This window comes from Schistocerca gregaria, chromosome 5 (assembly GCF_023897955.1).
Source record: "Schistocerca gregaria isolate iqSchGreg1 chromosome 5, iqSchGreg1.2, whole genome shotgun sequence".
Lineage (NCBI taxonomy): Eukaryota > Metazoa > Arthropoda > Insecta > Orthoptera > Acrididae > Schistocerca > Schistocerca gregaria.
The window spans coordinates 635,553,756-635,574,015 of NC_064924.1; the positions used below are offsets into that span (position 1 = coordinate 635,553,756).

A 20,260-nucleotide genomic window follows, 5' to 3' on the forward strand; every position below is an offset into this window, starting at 1 on the left:
AGGGGTAAGATAGATACTGCCTACAGGAAAATTAAAGAGACCTCTCCAAAGAGAACCACTTGCATGAATATCAAGAGCTCAGATGGAAACCCAGTTCTAAGCAAAGAAGGGAAATCAGAAAGGTGGAATGAGTATGTAGAGGGTCTATACAAGGGCAATGCTCTTGAGGACAATATTATAGAAATGGAAGGGAATGTAGATGAAGATGAAATAGGAGGTATGATACTCCGTGAAGAGTTTGACAGAGCACTGAAAGACCTAAGTTAAAACAAGGCACCGGGAGTAGACAACATTCCATTATTCCTACTGATAGCCTTGCGAGAGCCAGCCCCAACAAAACTCTACCATCTGGTGCGCAAGATGTATGAGACAGATGAAATACCCTCAGACTTCAACAAAAATTTAATAATTCCAATCTCAAAGAAAGCAGGTGTTGACAGATGTGAAAATTACCGAACTATCAGTTTAATAAGCCACAGCTGCAAAATACTAACACAAATTCTTTACAGACGAATGGAAAAACTGGTAGAAACCGACCTCGGGGAAGATCAGTTTGGATTCTATAGAAATATTGGAACACGTGAGGCATTACTAAGCCTACAACTTATCTTAGAAAATAGATTAAGGAAAGACAAATCTACATTTCTAGCATTTGTAGACTTAGAGAAAGCTTTTGACAATGTTGACTGGAATACTCTCTTTCAAATTCTGAAGGTGGCAGAGGTAAAATACAGGGAGTGAAAAGGTATTTACAATTTGTACAGAAACCAGATGGCAGTTATACGAGTCGAGGGGCATGAAAGGGAAGCAGTGGTTGGGAAGGGAGTGCAACAGGGTAGTAGCCTCTCCCCGATGTTATTCAATCTGTATTTTGAGCTAGCAGTAAAGGAAACAAAAGAAAAATTTGGAGTAGGAATTAAAATCCATGGAGAAGAAATAAAAACTTTTAGGTTCGCTGATGACATTGTAATTCTGCCAGAGACAGCAAAGGACCTGGAAGAGCAGCTGAATGGAATGGACTGTGTATTGAAAAGAGGATATAAGATGAACATAAACAAAACCAAAATGAGGATAATGGAATGTACTCGAATTAAATCGGGCGATGCTGCCGGAATTAGATTAGGGAACGAGACACTTAAAGTAGTAAAGGAGTTTCGCTATTTGGGGAGAAAAATAACTGATGATGGTTTAAGTAGAGAGGATATAAAATGTAGACTGGCAATGGCAAGGAAAGCATTTCTGAAGAAGTGAAATTTGTTAACATCGAGTATAGATGTAAGTGTCAGGAAGTCATTTCTGAAAGTATTTGTATGGAGTGTAGCCACATATGCAAGTGAAATGTGGACGCTAAGTAGTTTAGACAAGAAGAGAATAGAAGCTTTCAATATGTGGTGCTACAGAAGAATGCTGAAGATTAGATGGGTAGATCACATAACTAATGAGGAGGTATTGAATAGAATTGGGGACAAGATAAATTTGTGGCACAACTTGACTAAAAGAAGGAATCGCTCAGTAGGACATATTCTGAGGCATCAAGGGATCACAAATTTAGTACTGGAGGGCAGCGTGGAGGGTAAAAATCGTACAGGGAGACCAAGAGATGAATACACTAAACAGATTCAGTAGGATGTAGGTTGCAGTAGGTACTGGGTGATAAAGAAGCTTTCACAGGATAGAGTATCAGGGAGAGCTGCATCAAACCAGTCTCTGGACTGAAGACCACAACAACAACAACAACTCTTATCTCTCACAAGCCTGCATGCGTGCCTACCCAGGTGTGGGGGTACGATCCTACAATTCCACACTTAATCACAGAGGTTGTGAAATCTGCATGCAAAATAGTCACAGAATGATCTGACCCCTAGCTTAAGCTCTTCACCTGATTCCTTATCAGAGAAGCACAATCATTTCCAGGTACGATGCTGGTAACCACTATCTCACTATTCATTCCACATTTGTGATTAGCTGTCTCCTCCAGTTCAGCCAGCCACTTGTAGGAACTGAGGGTGTCCTCTGAACCAAGGTGCCAAGCTTCATTCATAGTGAGATGCACCATAATTTGCAGCAGGCCGCATCCAGTAAACTCAGAAGCTGCCGTCAGAAGAATCTTCACATCTCAGATCTCCCAGAAAACATACTAAGTGGCCTCTGCCTGTCCTCCTCAACTTGGCTGTTATTTCCCTAAGAGGTTCCATCACTCTCCTAATGTAGATGTTCTCAATTTCCAGCAAACCTACGCTCTTCAGTTGTTGAGACCTTTGTGTGTCAATGGATGAAGGAGAAACCATGTGGCTTGCAGGCACTTTTACCTTCTGCTTAGAGATTTGCAACAACACAGTCGTTTGCCATTCAATGTCAGATGAGTGTAGACCACCCATGTCAGGCGTATCAGAAGATGCTGAAACACCACTGCTCTAGAGGCATCGGAGGTGCTGCAGCATTCACCACAGCTGTCTCAGTGCTCAGCAGGGCAGCAACCTCAGATATGCAGGATGAGATTTTCACTCTGCAGCAGAGTGTCCGCTGATGTGAAACTTCCTGATACATTAAAACTGTGCGCCAGACCGAGACTCGAACTCGGGACCTTTGCCTATCACGGGCAAGTGCTGTACCAATTGAGCTACCCAAGCACGACTCACAACCCATCCTCACAGCTTCAATTCTGACAGTACCTCGTCTCCTACCTTCCAAACTTCACAGAAGCTCTTCTGCGAACCTTGCAGAACTAGCACTCCTGGAAGAAAGGTCCCGAGTTCGAGTTTCGGTCTGGCACACAGTTTTAATCTGTCAGGAAGTTTCAACCTGAGATATGTTGACCATGATTAAATCATCTTCCAACAGTACTTCAGGAAAATTATATGTATAAATTAAGGACTCACATTTCATAAAAAGTATATTTCATGGATTTTAGAACCTCTGAATTTATGTTCACTTCAAAACATTCTGATTATTAATAATCTATCGTTAATTAAGGAACTGCTGGACACACTATGGAATGATATAAACATGGCAGAATTGTCACTCAAGGTGCTAGGATGAGACTGAAGCTAATACGCAAACAAATGGCCTCTGTTACAAAGGAAGGTTCTGGGAAAAAAATTATACATGTGTTATTTAATCATAATGGAATTAAACATTAACACTATATAATGTTTTTCATTTATTTAAAGATATAGTAAACATTTTTATGATTTTTTTGTGAAGGTATAATTTTTCTGACTGCTGAGTCTTTAACTGACCTAAATCCCCATTGAACATAAGGATGAAAAAATAAACCATCAAGAGCAGCACCATACAGTAGTCTTCTTGTGAAAACCAATTTATTTGCCAAGATCACTATGTTAACACAATGTTTTGATTACTAGTTCCAGCAATACATTTATTAATCTTCAGATGCATAAAACTAGGCTCTACATCATACAGTGCTTAAACTACTTTGTCACATTAGGACCATACAATATGCATAAGGCAATAACAGGCATCACAATGAAATGTCAGGTGTGTTAAGATTATCTTTGTACTACTTGGAATACAAATGGCTTGAACAAAATAGATACACACCACATCTTGCCTCTTCATGATATAAAGCCATGTTGGCTGTGATAGAGTAACTGATAACAGCAGTACAAATTTATAGATCATCTCCAGTATTGAAAGATCATGTCAGGTAACCATAAAAGCAGATTCATTAAAAATTCTTAGACAGGCATTGCCTACTTTGCCACCAGACAATAGTTTTGCTAAATCAACTCTTAAATACATGACAAAAATCATTAGGTCACTGGAAAGTAATAATTCTTCTGCTTACGATGGTATGTCTGCCAAACTATGAAAAGTTTGTGCTGACTTGGTAGCTGCACCTTTGAGTTATCATAGTAATCAGTCTGTGAATCAAGATGCATTTCCTGAAAGACTGAAGTAAGCATAAAACAATTTATAAAATCAAAGATAAGCAAGTGACTTCAGATTATAGACAAATCTTTGTTGTTCCCATGTTCTCAAAGTTTTTTGAGATTGCAGCTTACAACAAAATACTGGAATCACATTTATGAGAATAACCATATAAGAGCAATTTTGTTTGACTTTATTAATGGCTTATTTACAGAGTAAGCAATATATGATCCTACAAACTCAGTTACATTAGAACTACTCAAGAAAAGTTATCCTCTCGGCATTTTTTTTATCTCACCAAACTCTTTGACTGTGTAGATCATAGAATTCCACTAGGTAATCTAAAATAGTGTAGCATCACTCCTCGCAGGGATAGCATCATATATAAAAGTTGCATAAATTATAAGTATGATGTACATAAAACACCCTGGTATGAGTGTTGTGTATGTATTGTACCAAAGTAGCCTATGGTAGCTGGTGATGTGTATGACTGAGCTTGTTCCACATCATTCAAGGCTCGCCTAAGATGGGATTTATAGAAAATGACATGTCAACAAATTAATGAATGAGAGATGTAAATCATGAAAGACAAACAATGTTATATAATAACAGTCCACACAAAAAATTCTCCCAATTTCTGTATTTCAATATGATCATATCTGGTTCCTGTGAGGATGGGCATCATCATGCCCATCAGTCTAGACATATATTTCTGGACATAGAGGTCAAGAAATTATTGTATTGGAAGATTAAGTTCTTTACAGGGAACAATGTTGCTGCCATTGAATGAAAATGGTGATGTAATATGGTTTCATGGACCTTAACAGATGCCGTTTCTGCCTTGGTAGTCATCAGGGAAGGAAGGGCAACTGCTAAGGTCCACAAAACCATAGGATACTATCACTGTATGTCCATTCAAGCCATTACAGAACTTCATTACACTTCATAGTTAATGCAGACACAATGGGGGGAATATTTCCCTGTTATTTGCATTACTTAAACACCCTCTGTGGTTAGGAGCATCTTCATTTGGTTGTTAGGCCAAATTTGTGGTTCTTGCCATTGAAACTTCTGCATTTTACCCACTGGCATATATACAGTAGATCAGAGTACTCCTAATTGATTTACCATTGTTATCACAGATGCTCCAAATAGGTGGATATCAACATCAAGAGTAATGTGTAAGACCTGTATTTATGGCACAGTATTTCTGTGATCACTGATGTACTAGTGGCATAGAATTGTTGCAAAAATGCTATATCCATGGAGAGAAAGCAAAACACAGTGACAGTGCATTACATTTAAGTTGGAATATTAGCTTTTAATGAAGTGTTTAGATCATGATGGTGTTATTACTTTGACTAATTTCTCTAGCCCAACAATAAAAATAATCATAAGACTTTATTTTTTAAGTTATGATTAGTCAAAAGAAACAATCACTGTAACTCTGCAAGGTGTGCCAAAAATGATGTATCCATTTTTTGAATATCTCTTTAATTGAAGCAGATAGACAGGAAAAAAACTGTTGAATACATTAAGGTGGTATATGCTCAAAATGACCACCTTCCACCACAGTACATTGTCGATGACTTAGAACAGAGTGGCATGCCAGTTTTATTGTTTCTAATGCAGTAGCATTGTAGGCTTGCTCGGATTGCTCACTTAGATCATCCAGTGTTTGTGGTTTGCAGCATACAATGTATTCTTGACAGTACTCCAAAGACAGGAGTCTGGAAGGGCTAAATCTGGGGATTGAGCTGGATACACCACATCACTTCCTCTTCACCCTCTACATCTCAAAGGGATTGTGCAGTTGAGAAATTATGTGACAACTAGTGGAAAGTGAGGTGGCGTAACATCCTGTTGAAAGTAATAATCTCCATTGTCAAATATGTCATTAAGACCTGGTTTAATGATGGGGAAAATTTCTAGGTAACAGTCACCTCTTCAAAGAAGTATGACATGATTAATCCACCAGATGAGAGATCACACCAGAGTGTAACCATATTAGTTACATATGGATTTTCATCAGCGTAGCACACACAATTACAGTGGTTAATTGTCACATTAAAGTTAAAAGTGGTTTCATCCAACCACACACACTGAAAAACTACTCACAAAATTCAGTTCACCTATTGGGATCATTCACATTCAGAGCATGGAGAAGAATCAGAATGTACAGCTTCCGTCTCTGAGTCCACATAATTCTGTGAACATTGGTTTTACTGAGAGCATTGCACTACAGATTTTTTCGTGAATTGTGTGTATGTGTGAATCACTGCTTCAGCTCTTTAATTATCCATTTAACATACCTTTTTGTGCTACCACCCTTCTTCAGATCATGTACCATTCCACTGATTTCAAAATTGTCTCAGGCTCCTGTAACTGTTAACCATAGAGGTGGTGGTGTTCCAAATTCAACTCCCCAATGTTGTTGAGCTGCACTCACATTCCCTGTTTCCCAATGACATTTTTGCACCCACCTCTGTCTCTCAAACGATACCTCCATGTTTATTTCTAATCCTGTAGCAAATGAAGCATTGTTCACTTTTTTTACTGCCTTAAAAATTATTTCTATCTGCTTTAATTACAGAAAGATACAGTTTAAAAGAAGGTATATGTTGTTTTGGGACACCCTGTATTAAGAGATATTGGATCATTATCTTTGACCTTTCTGCCAATGCAGATGTAATACAAATTCTCACCTATTCCAGAACGAAGATCCAATGGGAAAAAAATAATACACAGATAGTAAACTCAAAGAAATTTAAAATAACAAAGAAAGGAGCATTGAGGATTCAGAACTTAAATTTCAGAGACAATGGAAAATATAGTTGTATTGGTAAGTATTTTTGTTGTGTTCTCTTTTATTATTTTGCTATGTCAAAATGGTCAAATTTATTTTCTGCCCGTGTTTTGCGAGCATTTTTTGTAATGTTTTCATATTTTCTTAACATATCACAATTCACAGTTTGTTAAATTTCTGGTAGGTACAAAGTCAGAATTCTGGTAGCATATTCATTGTCCACAAAAATGTATTTGGAGTCACAAATATTGTTTATGTTTACCATAAACTAAAAATATGTGTCAGACCTCTCATACATGCATAATATGTACAATGGAGAGATTTTTACTCAGTGGTTAGTCTTATTTGAATCTTATGATGCTCACAACGCTACTACTGCTGCACTCTGTAAGTATTATTTTCTACCCTAATTGGCATAGGTAGACCACAGTTTATGATCATTCACAATGGCAGTGATGCAGAGATTGATGGAACAAACAAGCAATTCCTGTGGTCAATGACAGTGAAGTTCACAAAGGGAATTTCTAGCCAGGGGGTAGCGAAAATCATCGTAGGCTTGCACAAATAGTCCAGAGAGTGATCTGTATTGGAAAACATAAACACTGGCAAAATCAATCACTCTGTTATCAATGGCAAATTTTTAAGGGTTCAGAGAATAGCAAGAATTACCAGACAAGTATGAAGCCACATTATTTACAGACACTCTTGCGTCAGTGGATGGGCCCAAGTGACAAGCTCTTAGGAGCAGTGCCCTCTGCTGAGTTGCAGCCATGGTGTGAAGCCTAAGCATCGCTGACCATTCTTCGATATCGATACTTGGACTGAGCAACTAATTTAAATCTCTGTGTGATACTGAAAACTGTAACTATTATGTTTACATTCTGGTTGCAGTACAATGAATCACTTCTACAAGTTTATATTGTTAATAAATATTGCATCATTGTCAAATTTTAGTTACTGCATTAATGTGCATGCTTGAGTTAGGGTGGGGGGAATAAATAGGCAGAAGGTGCAATGAAGTATGTGTGGCACAGAAGGACACAGGAAAAAACACATAATTCACTAGGGGTAATGTGATCAGTTCGGAGATCCAGGAATAACTATAGTGGAGAGAAGAACGTGGGACACAAAATAGTGCAACCACAATCTGTGTGGTTGCATAGCTGTGTGTTGGGTGCAGATGAGACTGTTGATACAGGGTGACTCAGAATTCAGAGTGTATGCAGTTTTGGAGGTGAGAATAAGGTATTGGAAAGTAGAGAAAGAAAGGACAGACATGAATAATGCAATGCAATAGAGAATAGTGACAAAGAGGAACAGCACTGGCTTGTGGTATGGAAGGGAAGCAGTTAGGTATGGCAAAGTGTACCTTGTTTCACTACTAGGTGCAAATGGTGCAGGGGAAAAACAAATGTCTATTCTAGTTCTGTATAAGCCCTAATTTCCCTTATTTTATCTTCATGGTCCTTACTGTAAATGTAAATTGGCAGCAGTAGAATCGTTCTACTGTCAGCTTCAAGCGCTGGTTCTCTAAATGTCCTCATTAGTGCTTTCCAAAAAAAAAGTCACATTTCCTCCAGGACTCCTATTTGAGTTCATGAAGCAGAACTGTAATACAGATTACAAATGTAGCAATACGCCTTTGAAGTCTTCCTCTAATCCGACATGGTGGGTATCCCAGACACTGGAGCAGTACTCAAGGATAGGTCACTTTAATGTTCTATATGCAGTCTCCTTTATAGATGAGCTACACTTTCTTAAAATTCTCCCAATAAACTGAAGTTGACCACATGCCTCTCCTACTACTGTTCTTACATGCTCACTTCATTTCACATTGCTTTGCAGTGTTATGCCTAGATTTTAATAGACATGAATGTGTCAAGTAACACACTTCTAAGGGTATATTTGTATGTTACAGGATTGTTTTTTCTTCTCATCTACATCAACTTACATTTTTGTATAATTAGAGCAAGCTACCATTCATCACATCAACTATAAATTCTGTCTAAGTCATCTTGTATCCTGCTACAGTCACTCAATGACACACTGCCCTGTACACCACAGCATCATCAGCAAACAGCTGCTGATTGCTGCTCACCCTGTCTGTCAGCTCACTTATGTATTCCCTGGGGCAATCCTGATGATAACCTTGTCTCTCATGAACACTTTTGATCAAGAACAGTGTACTGGGTTCTATTACTCAAGACTTCTTCAAACCAATCAAATATCTGGGAACCTACTCTGTTTGCCTGGACATTTGTTAACAGTCTCCAGGGCGGAATAACAACAATATGGAAAGGATAGCTGCTACTCAACACATAGAGAAGGCATCGAGCTGCAAACAGACACAATGAAGAGAATGCTAGAAATATTTATGCTATCAGACGCAGCCCATCTCCAGAAGCAGAAAACTCACACACATTCATACAGCAGCAACAGCTCACACGCGCATGTGGCCACTGTCTCCAGATACTAAGGACCCAGAGACAGTGACCATGTACTGGGTGATTATAATTAAGCCAAAAGTGTTCTGAGTGCTGAAGTGCAGGCCATATACCATTTATTATTACCATTTAGTACCAGGTCTTTGTCATTCACCAGCCACAACTGGACAGACTGTGTCAAAGTTACAGTCAAGTGATTTACAATGTAATGAATTACAGAATAACGTCTAAACTTTATAAATGAATTACAGAATAACATCTAAACATTATACAGGCAGTGCATATAGACTGTGTCATGTTCACTGTGTCCATTCTGTTTCCTCACAGTCAAAGAGCGAGTATAGTGGGAGTGGGTATAGTGGGCATTGTTTTAGGGCTTGAGCAATTTGTTTCTTGAAGTTGCCCAGTGGCAAGGTCCACAATTCAACAGCTAGTTTGTTGAACATCCTCACAGCGATCACTGGAAACTGTCTCTTGTTTTGGACAGTCAGAAGGTTGGTAGATTTATGTCATCTTTGCTGCGGGTATTATGTTAATGAATGTTATGCCTCTTGCGTCACAGGACACAGAAACATTGTAGGTATGTTTATTAATCAGTGTGCTTGCAGAATATGTTGAAAAAAATAATAGTGTCACTTCTGTCACCAGGTAAAAACATAGCACTGTAAGCAATCAGAATGTGAAATATTTTCTTTTTTGATGTCAGTATGCTCTTTGTAGTTTGGCAACACATGTTGATTTCTTTTATGAAGTGATTGTTGGAGTAAAGTATTAAGAAGTTTGAAGTTTTCCATACAAAATGCAATGGTTATTGAGAAGGAAGATTCTGCATTGCAGATAAAGTTGTTTTAGCAGAACAGCACCAATAGTAGGACTGCAGTGCAGGAATATTACCAACAGAAACAGTGCAAAGATCTAAAAAAATGATCTAAAGAATTTGAACAATAGATATGAAGAAACGGTTGAATTAGGTAGTTTAACAGAGAGAGGGGGGGGGGGGGGGGGCGCAGCCTTTTGCCATAGCAGTCATTGTTGAAGTTGCTTTTGCTAAAGTCAATTGTGCAGCATATGCCTCAAATTCTGCAGCCAGTGCTTGAGCTGTGTCACAAGAATTGTCTCTCCCCTGGTCAACAATTCAAAAGATTTTGCAATGTATTTTACATTGGTATCCCTACAAGATTCAGAATGTGGACAAATTGAATCTCCAAGGTAGGGTACAATGCTGTGACTTTACCCTTCATTTTTCGGCACACCTGGATATGGGTGACACATAGCCAGGGAATATTTCATGGATTGATGAAGTCCATTTTACTCTGCATGGTGCGTTGACTGCGCAGGGGTCTATTCAGCCACATGTTGTGCAGAAACATCCACAGCACTCAGCTTAAATGACTGTGTAATGTGGTTTTACAAGCTCCATCATTTTCACTCCCTTTTTTGATGATATTACACCCCATTGGCCTGATAGGTGTACAGAGACATATGCATGTTATGAGAACCTCCTTGTGCAACACATTATTCCAGCTTTGCTAGAATGCAACTGTGTCCACACCACTATTTCCATGCAAGATGGGGCGGCACCACATGTCACTTGGCAGGTGAAAGATTTGCTTTGAGAAAACTTTGGTGATGACCACATCATCTCTAGGCAATTTCAAGATATGTGGCATTCCAGATCCCCTTGACCTAATACATTTGACTTATGACTGTGGTGATATCAGAAAGATCATGTCTGTAAGGGATGTAACCAGAGTCTTCCTGATTTTAAGGATAGCATAGATGTCATATCACTTTGATTACAACGAGTATGCTGTGAGCAGCTGTCGACTATACCATATTACAGATGCAGCATTTTGCTGATTCAGGAAATCATATTGAACACATCTTGTAACTTGTAAATATGCCAGAACTTTTACTTATATGTGTTTGATTATTCATCCCCTTTTCCTGCACCCACACTATGTTCTGATTGTTTACAGTGCCGTCTTTTCAAATAGTGGCAGAAAATTGAACTATTGTTTTTTCAGTGTACCCTACGAATGCACCAGTTAATGAAGATACTTATGATGTTTCAGCATCCTGCAGTGTATACAGCCCATACTGAAACACACAGAATGCTGTCAGTATAATTATGTTGTTGTTGTTGTGCTCTTCAGTCCAGAGACTGGTTTGATGCAGCTCTCCATGCTACTCTATCCTGTGCAATCTTCATCTCCTAGTGTGTACTGCAACCTACATCCTTCTGACCCTGTTTAGTGTATTCATCTCTTGGTCTCCCTCTACGATTTTTACCCTTCACACTGCCTCCTAATACTAAATTGGTGATCCCTTGATGCCTCAGAATATGCCCTACCAGCCGATCCTTTCTTCTAGTCAAGTTGTGCCACAAATTTCTCTTCTCTCCAATTATATTCAATACCTCATTAGTTATGTGATCTACCCATCTAATCCTCAGCATTCTTCTGTAGTGCCACATTTTGAAAGCTTCTATTCTCTTCTTGTCTAAGCTATTTATCATCCACGTTTCACTTCCATACATGGCTACACTACATACAAATACTTTCAGAAATGACTTCCTGACACTTAAATCTGTACTCGATGTTAACAATTTTTTCTTCTTCAGAAACACTTTCTTGGCCATTGCCAGTCTAAATTTTATATTCTCTCTACTTCGACTATCATCAAATATTTTGCTCCCCAAATAGCGAAACTCCTTTACTACTTTAAGTGTCTCGTTTCCTAATCTAATTCCGGCACCATCGCCCGATTTAATTCGAGTACATTCCATTATCCTCATTTTGGTTTTGTTTATGCTCATCTTATATCCTCTTTTCAATACACAGTCCATTCCATTCAGCTGCTCTTCCAGGTCCTTTGCTGTCTCTGGCAGAATTACAATGTCATCAGCGAACCTAAAAGTTTTTATTTCTTCTCCATGGATTTTAATTCCTACTCCAAATTTTTCTTTTGTTTCCTTTACTGCTAGCTCAAAATACAGATTGAATAACATCGGGGAGAGGCTACTACCCTGTTGCACTCCCTTCCCAACCACTGCTTCCCTTTCATGCCCCTCGACTCGTATAACTGCCATCTGGTTTCTGTACAAATTGTAAATACCTTTTCACTCCCTGTATTTTACCTCTGCCACCTTCAGAATTTGAAAGAGAGTATTCCAGTCAACATTGTCAAAAGCTTTCTCTAAGTCTACAAATGCTAGAAATGTAGATTTGTCTTTCCTTAATCTATTTTCTAAGATAAGTTGTAGGCTTAGTAATGCCTCACGTGTTCCAATATTTCTATAGAATCCAAACTGATCTTCCCCGAGGTCGGTTTCTACCAGTTTTTCCATTCGTCTGTAAAGAATTTGTGTTAGTATTTTGCAGCTGTGGCTTATTAAACTGATAGTTCGGTAATTTTCACATCTGTCAACACCTGCTTTCTTTGAGATTGGAATTATTAAATTTTTGTTGAAGTCTGAGGGTATTTCATCTGTCTCATACATCTTGCGCACCAGATGGTAGAGTTTTGTTGGGGCTGGCTCTCGCAAGGCTATCAGTAGGAATAATGGAATGTTGTCTACTCCCGGGGCCTTGTTTTAACTTAGGTCTTTCAGTGCTCTGTCAAACTCTTCACGGAGTATCATACCTCCTATTTCATCTTCATCTACATTCCCTTCCATTTCTATAATATTGTCCTCAAGAACATTGCCCTTGTATAGACCCTCTACATACTCATTCCACCTTTCTGATTTCCCTTCTTTGCTTAGAACTGGGTTTCCAACCGAGCTCTTGATATTCATGCAAGTCATTCTCTTTTCTCCAAAGGTCTCTTTAATTTTCCTGTAGGCAGTAAATATCGTACCCCTTAGTGATATGCACCTCTGCATCCTTACATTTGTCCTCTAGCCATCCCTGCTTAGCCATTTTGCATTTCCTGTTGGTTTCATTTTTGAGACGTTTGTATTCCTTTTTGCCTCTTTCATCTACTGCATTTTTGTATTCTCTCCTTTCATCAATTAAATTCAATATCTCTTCTGTTGCCCAAGGATTTCTATGAACCCTTGTCCTTTTACCTACTTGATCCTCTGCTACCTTCACTATTTTGTCTCTCAAAGCTACCCATTCTTCTTCTACTGTATTTCTTTCGTCCTTTTCCTACTGTCGAATTCCATTCACCCATTACTATTAAATTTTCCTCTCCCTTCAGTATCTTTTCCTACTGTCGAGTTCCATTCACCCATTACTATTAAATTTTCCTCTCCCTTCAGTATCTTTTCCTACTGTCGAGTTCCAGTCACCCATTACTATTAAATTTTCCTCTCCCTTCGGTATCTTTTCCTACTGTCGAGTTCGAGTCACCCATTACTATTAAATTTTCATCTCCCTTCAGTATCTGAATAATTTCTTTTATCTCATCATACATTTCATCAATCTCTTCATCATCTGCGGAGCTAGGTGACATATAAACTTGTACTACTGTAGTAGGCATGTGCTTCATGTCTATCTTGGCCACAATAATGCAGTCAGTATGCTGTTTGTAGTAGCTTACCCGTACTCCTATTTTCCAATTCATTATTAAACCTACTCCTGCATTACCCCTATTTGTTTTTGTATTTATAACTCTGTATTCACCTGACCAGAAGTCTTGTTCCTCCTGCCACGGAACGTCACTAATTGCCACTGTATCTAACTTCGACCTATCCATTTCGCTTTTTAAATTTTCTAAACCCTCCTGCCCGATTAAGGGATCTGACATTCCACACTCTGATCCATAGAACGCCAGTTTTCTTTTTCCTGATAACAACTTCCTCCTGAGTAGTCCCTGCCCGGAGATCTGAATGGGGGACTATTTTACCTCTTGAATATTTTACTCTAGAGGACACCACCATCATTTATCCATACAGTAAAGCTGCATGCCCTCAGGAAAAATTACGGCTGTAGTTTCCCCTTGCTTTCAGCCGTTCACAGTACCAGCACAGCAAGGCCGTTTTGATTAGTGTTACAAGGCCAGATCAGTCAATCATCCAGACTGTCACCCCTACAACTACTAAAAAGGCTGCTGCCCCTCTTCAGGAACCACACATTTGTCTGGCCTCTCAACAGATACCCCTCTGTTGTGGTTGCACCTACGGTACGGCTATCTGTATCGCTGAGGTGCGCAAGCCTCCCCACCAGCGGCAAAGTTCATGGGGGGGGGAGTTTAATTATAATCAGCTAGTTTTTGTGAGCTGGCATGTGAAAGTGTATGAATATTCTACTTCTGGAAAAGGCCTTTGTCCAAAAGTTGAAGTATTTCTACCATTCATTTTCTTTGTGCCTCTCTGTGATTCAACAAATTCTCTAAGTGGTGAATAGCAATCTTACCTTTGCATGTTGTTCTTGTTTCATCCTGGGCTATCCATTTTTTGATTATGTACTAATTGGTTTCTAATTAATATTTTATCTTTATCTTGTAGGAGAGGAGACTATGCTGTGTATCAATTTTTAAAGATGCTGATAGAAACCTAAGTTTGGAATACAAATTAGAACTAGCTGTGAAAATAGTAATTTATTTGAATGTTATGTCAACATCAACTGTCTTCTGTTCTTTTGTTTTTGTTTTTATAATTACACATAGCAGTATGTGAACAGTCATATTTATTTGTTGTGTGATTTCAGCTGGATTATCGAGGGCAGATCTCTTCCTTTCTGTAAAGCAGCCTCTAGTGACAAGTTCAGAAGAACTGGAAAGGCATTCACATAATCGTTTGCAGCAACAGATGCCTATGAATGACAAGAACATACAGATGACAGGTGACTATGTGGCAAATGCACTATCAGTTTATATCACATTCTGTCATGAATAATTCTATGACTAAAATAACACCGTAAAATCACAACTGGGGATTGGAGCTGACAGCAAAGATATTTCCAAAATTAAGGTGTTGAGTAAAATTGTAACAAATCCAGCTTAGATGTCAGAGTCATTCAACACTTTTGTTTATAAATGTATCTAAATCAGATGTAAATGTACATGCTTAAGCAGAAAAAATACGTTTAAGGCATATGGCAGAAGAATACTTTAACAAACATGAGAAAATGTCAGTTAAAGATGTAAAGAAAACTATATTACAGCTAAAAAACAAAAATTCTGTTTGGTGGGATGGATACCTAGCAAATTAATTAAAGCAGCTTCCAGGGTAATAGCTCACCTTCTTTGCTTAATAATTAAGAAATCACTCGAAGTAGGCCAGTTTCCAGATGTCCTGAAGTATGCAGAGGTAAAACCTTTGTTTAAAAAAGGCTCAAGAGATGATATGGGGAACTATTGCCCAATCTCTGTTCTCCTGATTTTTCAAAAATATTTGAAAAAGTGTTGGTAATACAAATTAAAAAATTATAATGAAATCAAACATAATTTCAGATAATCCATATGGCTTTCAAAAAGGCAAGAGTGCAATAGAGGCCATTAATGAGTTTGTGAACGAAATCAGTTCCACCCTAAACAAGTCAAGAAAAGTTGCAGGATTATTCTGTGACCTCACAAAAACACTTGATTGTGTAAACCATCACTTGCTCCTGTAGAAAATGGAAACATATGGAATTTGGGATTGTGCATTAGAGTGGTTTAGGTCATACCTCATGAACAGATAACAAAGTGCAGTTATACCATCAAGTAAGGGAAATTCCTTTTCTGAATGAATGATTAGTTCGCAAGGCATTCCACAAGGCTCAATTCTGGGTCCAATTTTGTTTTTACTCTATATAAATGATCTACCCCTGAACGTAAATCCACACTCAGCTGTATTCGCTGATGGTACTTCTGCCCTTGTTGAAAGCAGTGACCCCAAACAAATTCCTTCAACTGTCATAAAACTATTAAGACAGTTTGGAAAACTGGTTCCAACTAAATGGGCTAAAACTGAATATTGGGAAAACACATTTGCTGCTGTTTAGAACTAAAAACTCTAAGGTAAAAGAATTCCACATTAGTTGTAGAAACCAAGAACTGAAAGAAGTGGACTGTGTTAAACTTTTAGGCATACATTTGGACTAAAATCTATCCTGGTCTTCACACATAAAGTATGTAGCAAGTAAATTAAACAGCCTGACATTTGCAATGAAGATTCTGTCCTATTCAATTAGCATGGAGAAAAGAAAAATAGTTTACCACAGCTATTTTGAATCAGTTATGAGGTATGGTATTATTTTTTGGGGAGACACAGGCAGAATGACTAGAATCGTAAAATTACAAAAATCAGTTGTTAGAAATACGTCTAATGCAAAACCAAAAGTATCTTGTCATCCACTGTTAAGAACTTTAAAAATATTAAGTGCTCCATATTTGTACATTTATGAACTGATTATCTTTGTATACAGTAACCCCAAGTTATTCATAGACAATAAAGACAATAACTTTAAACCTAAATACAGTACTAGGAACAGGGAGAATTTCATGCTTCCCACCCATAGATTAAAGCTGTTTGCACAACCCCAGAGTACATGGGCATGAAAATTCACAACATCCTAAAAAAGAAAGAAATCCTGAGAATGGAGATGGGGCAACTAAAGCAAAAACTACAACAATTGTTAGTACAGAAATTTTATTATTCCTTAGAAGAATTTTTTAATGATAATATGACAATCTGAGAAAGAAAGAAAGTGGCTGAAATGTTTTGTTAATTAAGCTTAGAAGTTTTATGTGTAATAAATGACTGTAATAATTATTCTCTCTTTTTACAGTAATACAGTTGTTAGGCTACACACAGTCTCTGTAAATTATAAATTATTCTTTCTGTAGTACACATAAATTGTAATTGCAATATTGATGAGTTCCCTGTCCATTATATCTTGTGATTTAACTGAGTATGTTATGGGACAATAAACATTCTGATTCTGATTCTGATTCTCTAACTGAACTAGGAGCAAGACGGGACCTTTTCTCACAAGACTTGAGCCATGAGACCCAGCCAGAAGGTCAAATGAAGCTAGGACGAACATGGTCATCCCAATCAAGTTCGTCTACTCTTCAGCCTTCCCTTTCATCACCAGAGCCTCCAGGAGTTAAGGTAATTTGTAAATAAATGAGCATGAAGTACTTATAGACATCCAGAAGTTTTACGAACTTATTGTTCTGTTTGTGGGCATTTAAACTGAACCATATCTTCAGTCCCCTCCCCAATTTATCTGTAGTTCATTTGCCTTAAACCATGTTATTCATATGTCTTTTGCTTTTGCTACACTCATATCTTGGTTGAAGGCTGGTGTCTCGTGCCTATTGCATCACTGTAATAGACAAAAATGAGGACAGAATGAATTTCTGTTATTGTATTATAAATTACACAATTCAGTGATTTCTTGTGCTTTAACCAATCTGGACATCATACAAAAAAACTACTTTGTGTTGTTCCTTTCTGACTTTGGGTTACTATAAAGGCTAATAAAAGAAATACTGTATGAAAGAAGAGCCATTTAATGGATACTTATGGTTCATACCATTTAGTTTGTTTAACACTAGCTGTATGCACTGCTGTGCTCACATGTTAGTAGTTTTTTGTTATGATGAATGATGGTGAATTACAACTGGATACATCAGTCATGTATAACATATTTAAAAATATGAATAGTTCTCAAAAATATAATGCAACTACCAGACTTAAAATTGAAAAGATGGAATGGTTGTTTTAGAAATTAAAAAGTTTGAAAATATCTTTGACATTGAAAAGAAAGAAAAGGTTGCTATAGAAATGGCTAAATCTGAACAGCTACTCCATGTATCAGGAGTTTTGCAAAATTATAAGAAATACAACTTTGCTGGCTTAAAAAATCATTGAAAATATTCATAGCAAAAATGACTGAAAGAAAAAAAAATACAATCATTTGCTTCACAGTTGTTTAATTTGTGACCATAAATTAAATTAAATTAAATATGAATATTTGAAAATTACAAAATATGTATTATTATCCACTACAGAATGGATGCCTGTTTCAAGGAATTAAGTTAGGCACTAAAATAAAATGCAGACTTTCTAAAATTAGTAAATAGCATTAAACTGATGAAGGAAAAAAATAAATATCAGCTGCCCTCACATATCTACTTGTTCAGGTAAGCATAGCTACTGATGTACCACCACCCCTCCCGTTCCCAGGGCCCCTGCCCTAATTATCCTGTGCACATTGAAGTGGTACATGTAGCATTGCTGCCAAGTGGTGGGTGCAGAGGGGAATGGACAGGACTCTGCACCTATGTGTCATGCTGTTGAACTAAGTATGCTTCATACCTGTACACTCTACAACAAAGTCAATAATTTTTTAATATTCTTTATGTTCACTGATGTAGAAAAAGATGTTCCATTCCCTACTTCACATTCTCAGGGGCTAAGGGCTAAATCCCCCCTCCTTGTAGCCCATGTTCTTCCACAGTGTTCAACCTATCTCCATATCAAATTTCATCAAAATCAGTTCAGTGGTTTAGTCATGAAAACATAGCAAACAGAGTTACTTTCACACTTATAATACAAGTATGTATTTGCACCAGTACATAATGCAAATACTGACTGACTCTCTACTTTATATTTGTCGTAAAAATGACTCTTTGCTGTCATCAGTAAGTATCATCACTGTGGATTTTGTCTTGATGTATTCAGTAGCTTATTATTTTGGATCAGTATTTTAAAATGCCAAAGATCAGATCACACTCAGTTACTAAATGCTCCAGCTTCTCATTATTGTGACATGACAGCAGATAATATTACAGGAGCTTGAAATGTACTTTGATAGTTTATCATCCATTCATGTTGTCTATGTATCATGTAATTCTGTTCACATAGCTCACGACAATTCGAACCAGTTGGAAGTGGAAACAGCAGTAGGAAGTGGAAACAGCAGTATTTAAACAGAAAAACTGCAAGACTGCTGCATTAGATCATTTCTGTGTGGTAGGACTCGGAAGTATTTGCCAAAAAATGCTATATCGATACTTAATCATAATTTGGAAAGACAAAGTAAACCTAATGACTGGAAGTAGGACTGCATCACCCTACAATTTAATAAGAGCAGCAGGGAAAATTGCTCTACCAGATGTATTATATATTGTGACACCAACTGCTTTCTGTGACATGAACTGCATCTAATCACACGTAGTAATTTTCTGATTCCATTGAAGTGATATTGTGGAAAACAGTCATAATAATTAATTAAGAGAAAACAGAAAGTTTCAAGGCATCCTTACAGCAAACTGACTGGAAATGTGCGTACTATGACAAATGCCAATTCCTAATTTAATTGAACAATGGAAAGGTCTGAATGGAATAACTACAATATTATGAAAAGGATAGATTGCTACTCACCATATAGAGATGTGGAGTCGCAGACAGGCACAATGAGAAGACTGCTATACATTTTAGTTTTTGGCCAAAAAGTGTTCCTGTGAAGTAGAAAAAACACACACACATTCACCTCTGGCAGCTGTGGCCACACTGGGATATAACTGTGCCTGATGGGTGCGGCAATCCAGTGTGGACGATGTGATTAAGGAAGAGGCATGGCGAGAAGAGGGGTATAGCAGGGTGGGGCGGTGGAAGGTGTATTGCTGCTTGTGGGACCGTGCAGGGACCTGGTTGGTGCAGGGAAGAGCTACTAGGTGCAGGTGGGAGGTTGGAGGGGGGAGGAGGGGAACATCAAAGGTGAGAAGTAGAGAAGGGGAAAAGGTCTAGTGGGTATACTGGTGGAACAGAAGACTGTGTTGTGCTGCAGTGGGGGCAAGCAAGGGGACTGGTAAGTGGAAGATGGGGACTAGTGGAGGTGGAGGCCGGAGATTTATGGGGACATATGATATATTCCAGAGAGAGTTCCCATCTCTGCAGTTCAGAAAGGCAGGTGTTGTTAGAAAGGATCCAGATGGCGCAGGCTGCGAAGCAGTCATTGAAGAGAAGCGTATTGTGCTGGGCAGTGTGTTCAGCAACTCGGTGATCTAATTGTCTCTTGGTCAGTTTGTTGGTGGCCATTGATGCGGATGGGCTGTTTATTAGTCATCATGCCCACGAAGAAAGCAGCACAGTTGTTACAGCTTCGTTTGTAGATCACATGAGCACTTTCACAGGTAGCCTTGCCTATGATAGGAGATGCCTGTGACCAGACTA

The 20,260-nt window shown here is 38.1% G+C and overlaps 1 protein-coding gene across 5 annotated transcripts in view; it reads left to right on the plus strand.

The window, feature by feature from the left end:
* The window catches only part of LOC126272274 (protein madd-4-like), a 2,033,115-nt gene that overhangs the window by 1,872,679 nt on the left and 140,176 nt on the right, over window positions 1-20,260 (plus strand). For all 5 annotated transcript variants that reach the window (XM_049975019.1, XM_049975021.1, XM_049975022.1 and 2 more), the window contains exons 16-18: window positions 6,606-6,733; window positions 14,799-14,933; window positions 17,043-17,188. In XM_049975019.1, coding sequence (XP_049830976.1) covers window positions 6,606-6,733; window positions 14,799-14,933; window positions 17,043-17,188 — 409 coding nt within the window. The remainder of the gene's footprint in view (window positions 1-6,605; window positions 6,734-14,798; window positions 14,934-17,042; window positions 17,189-20,260) is intronic.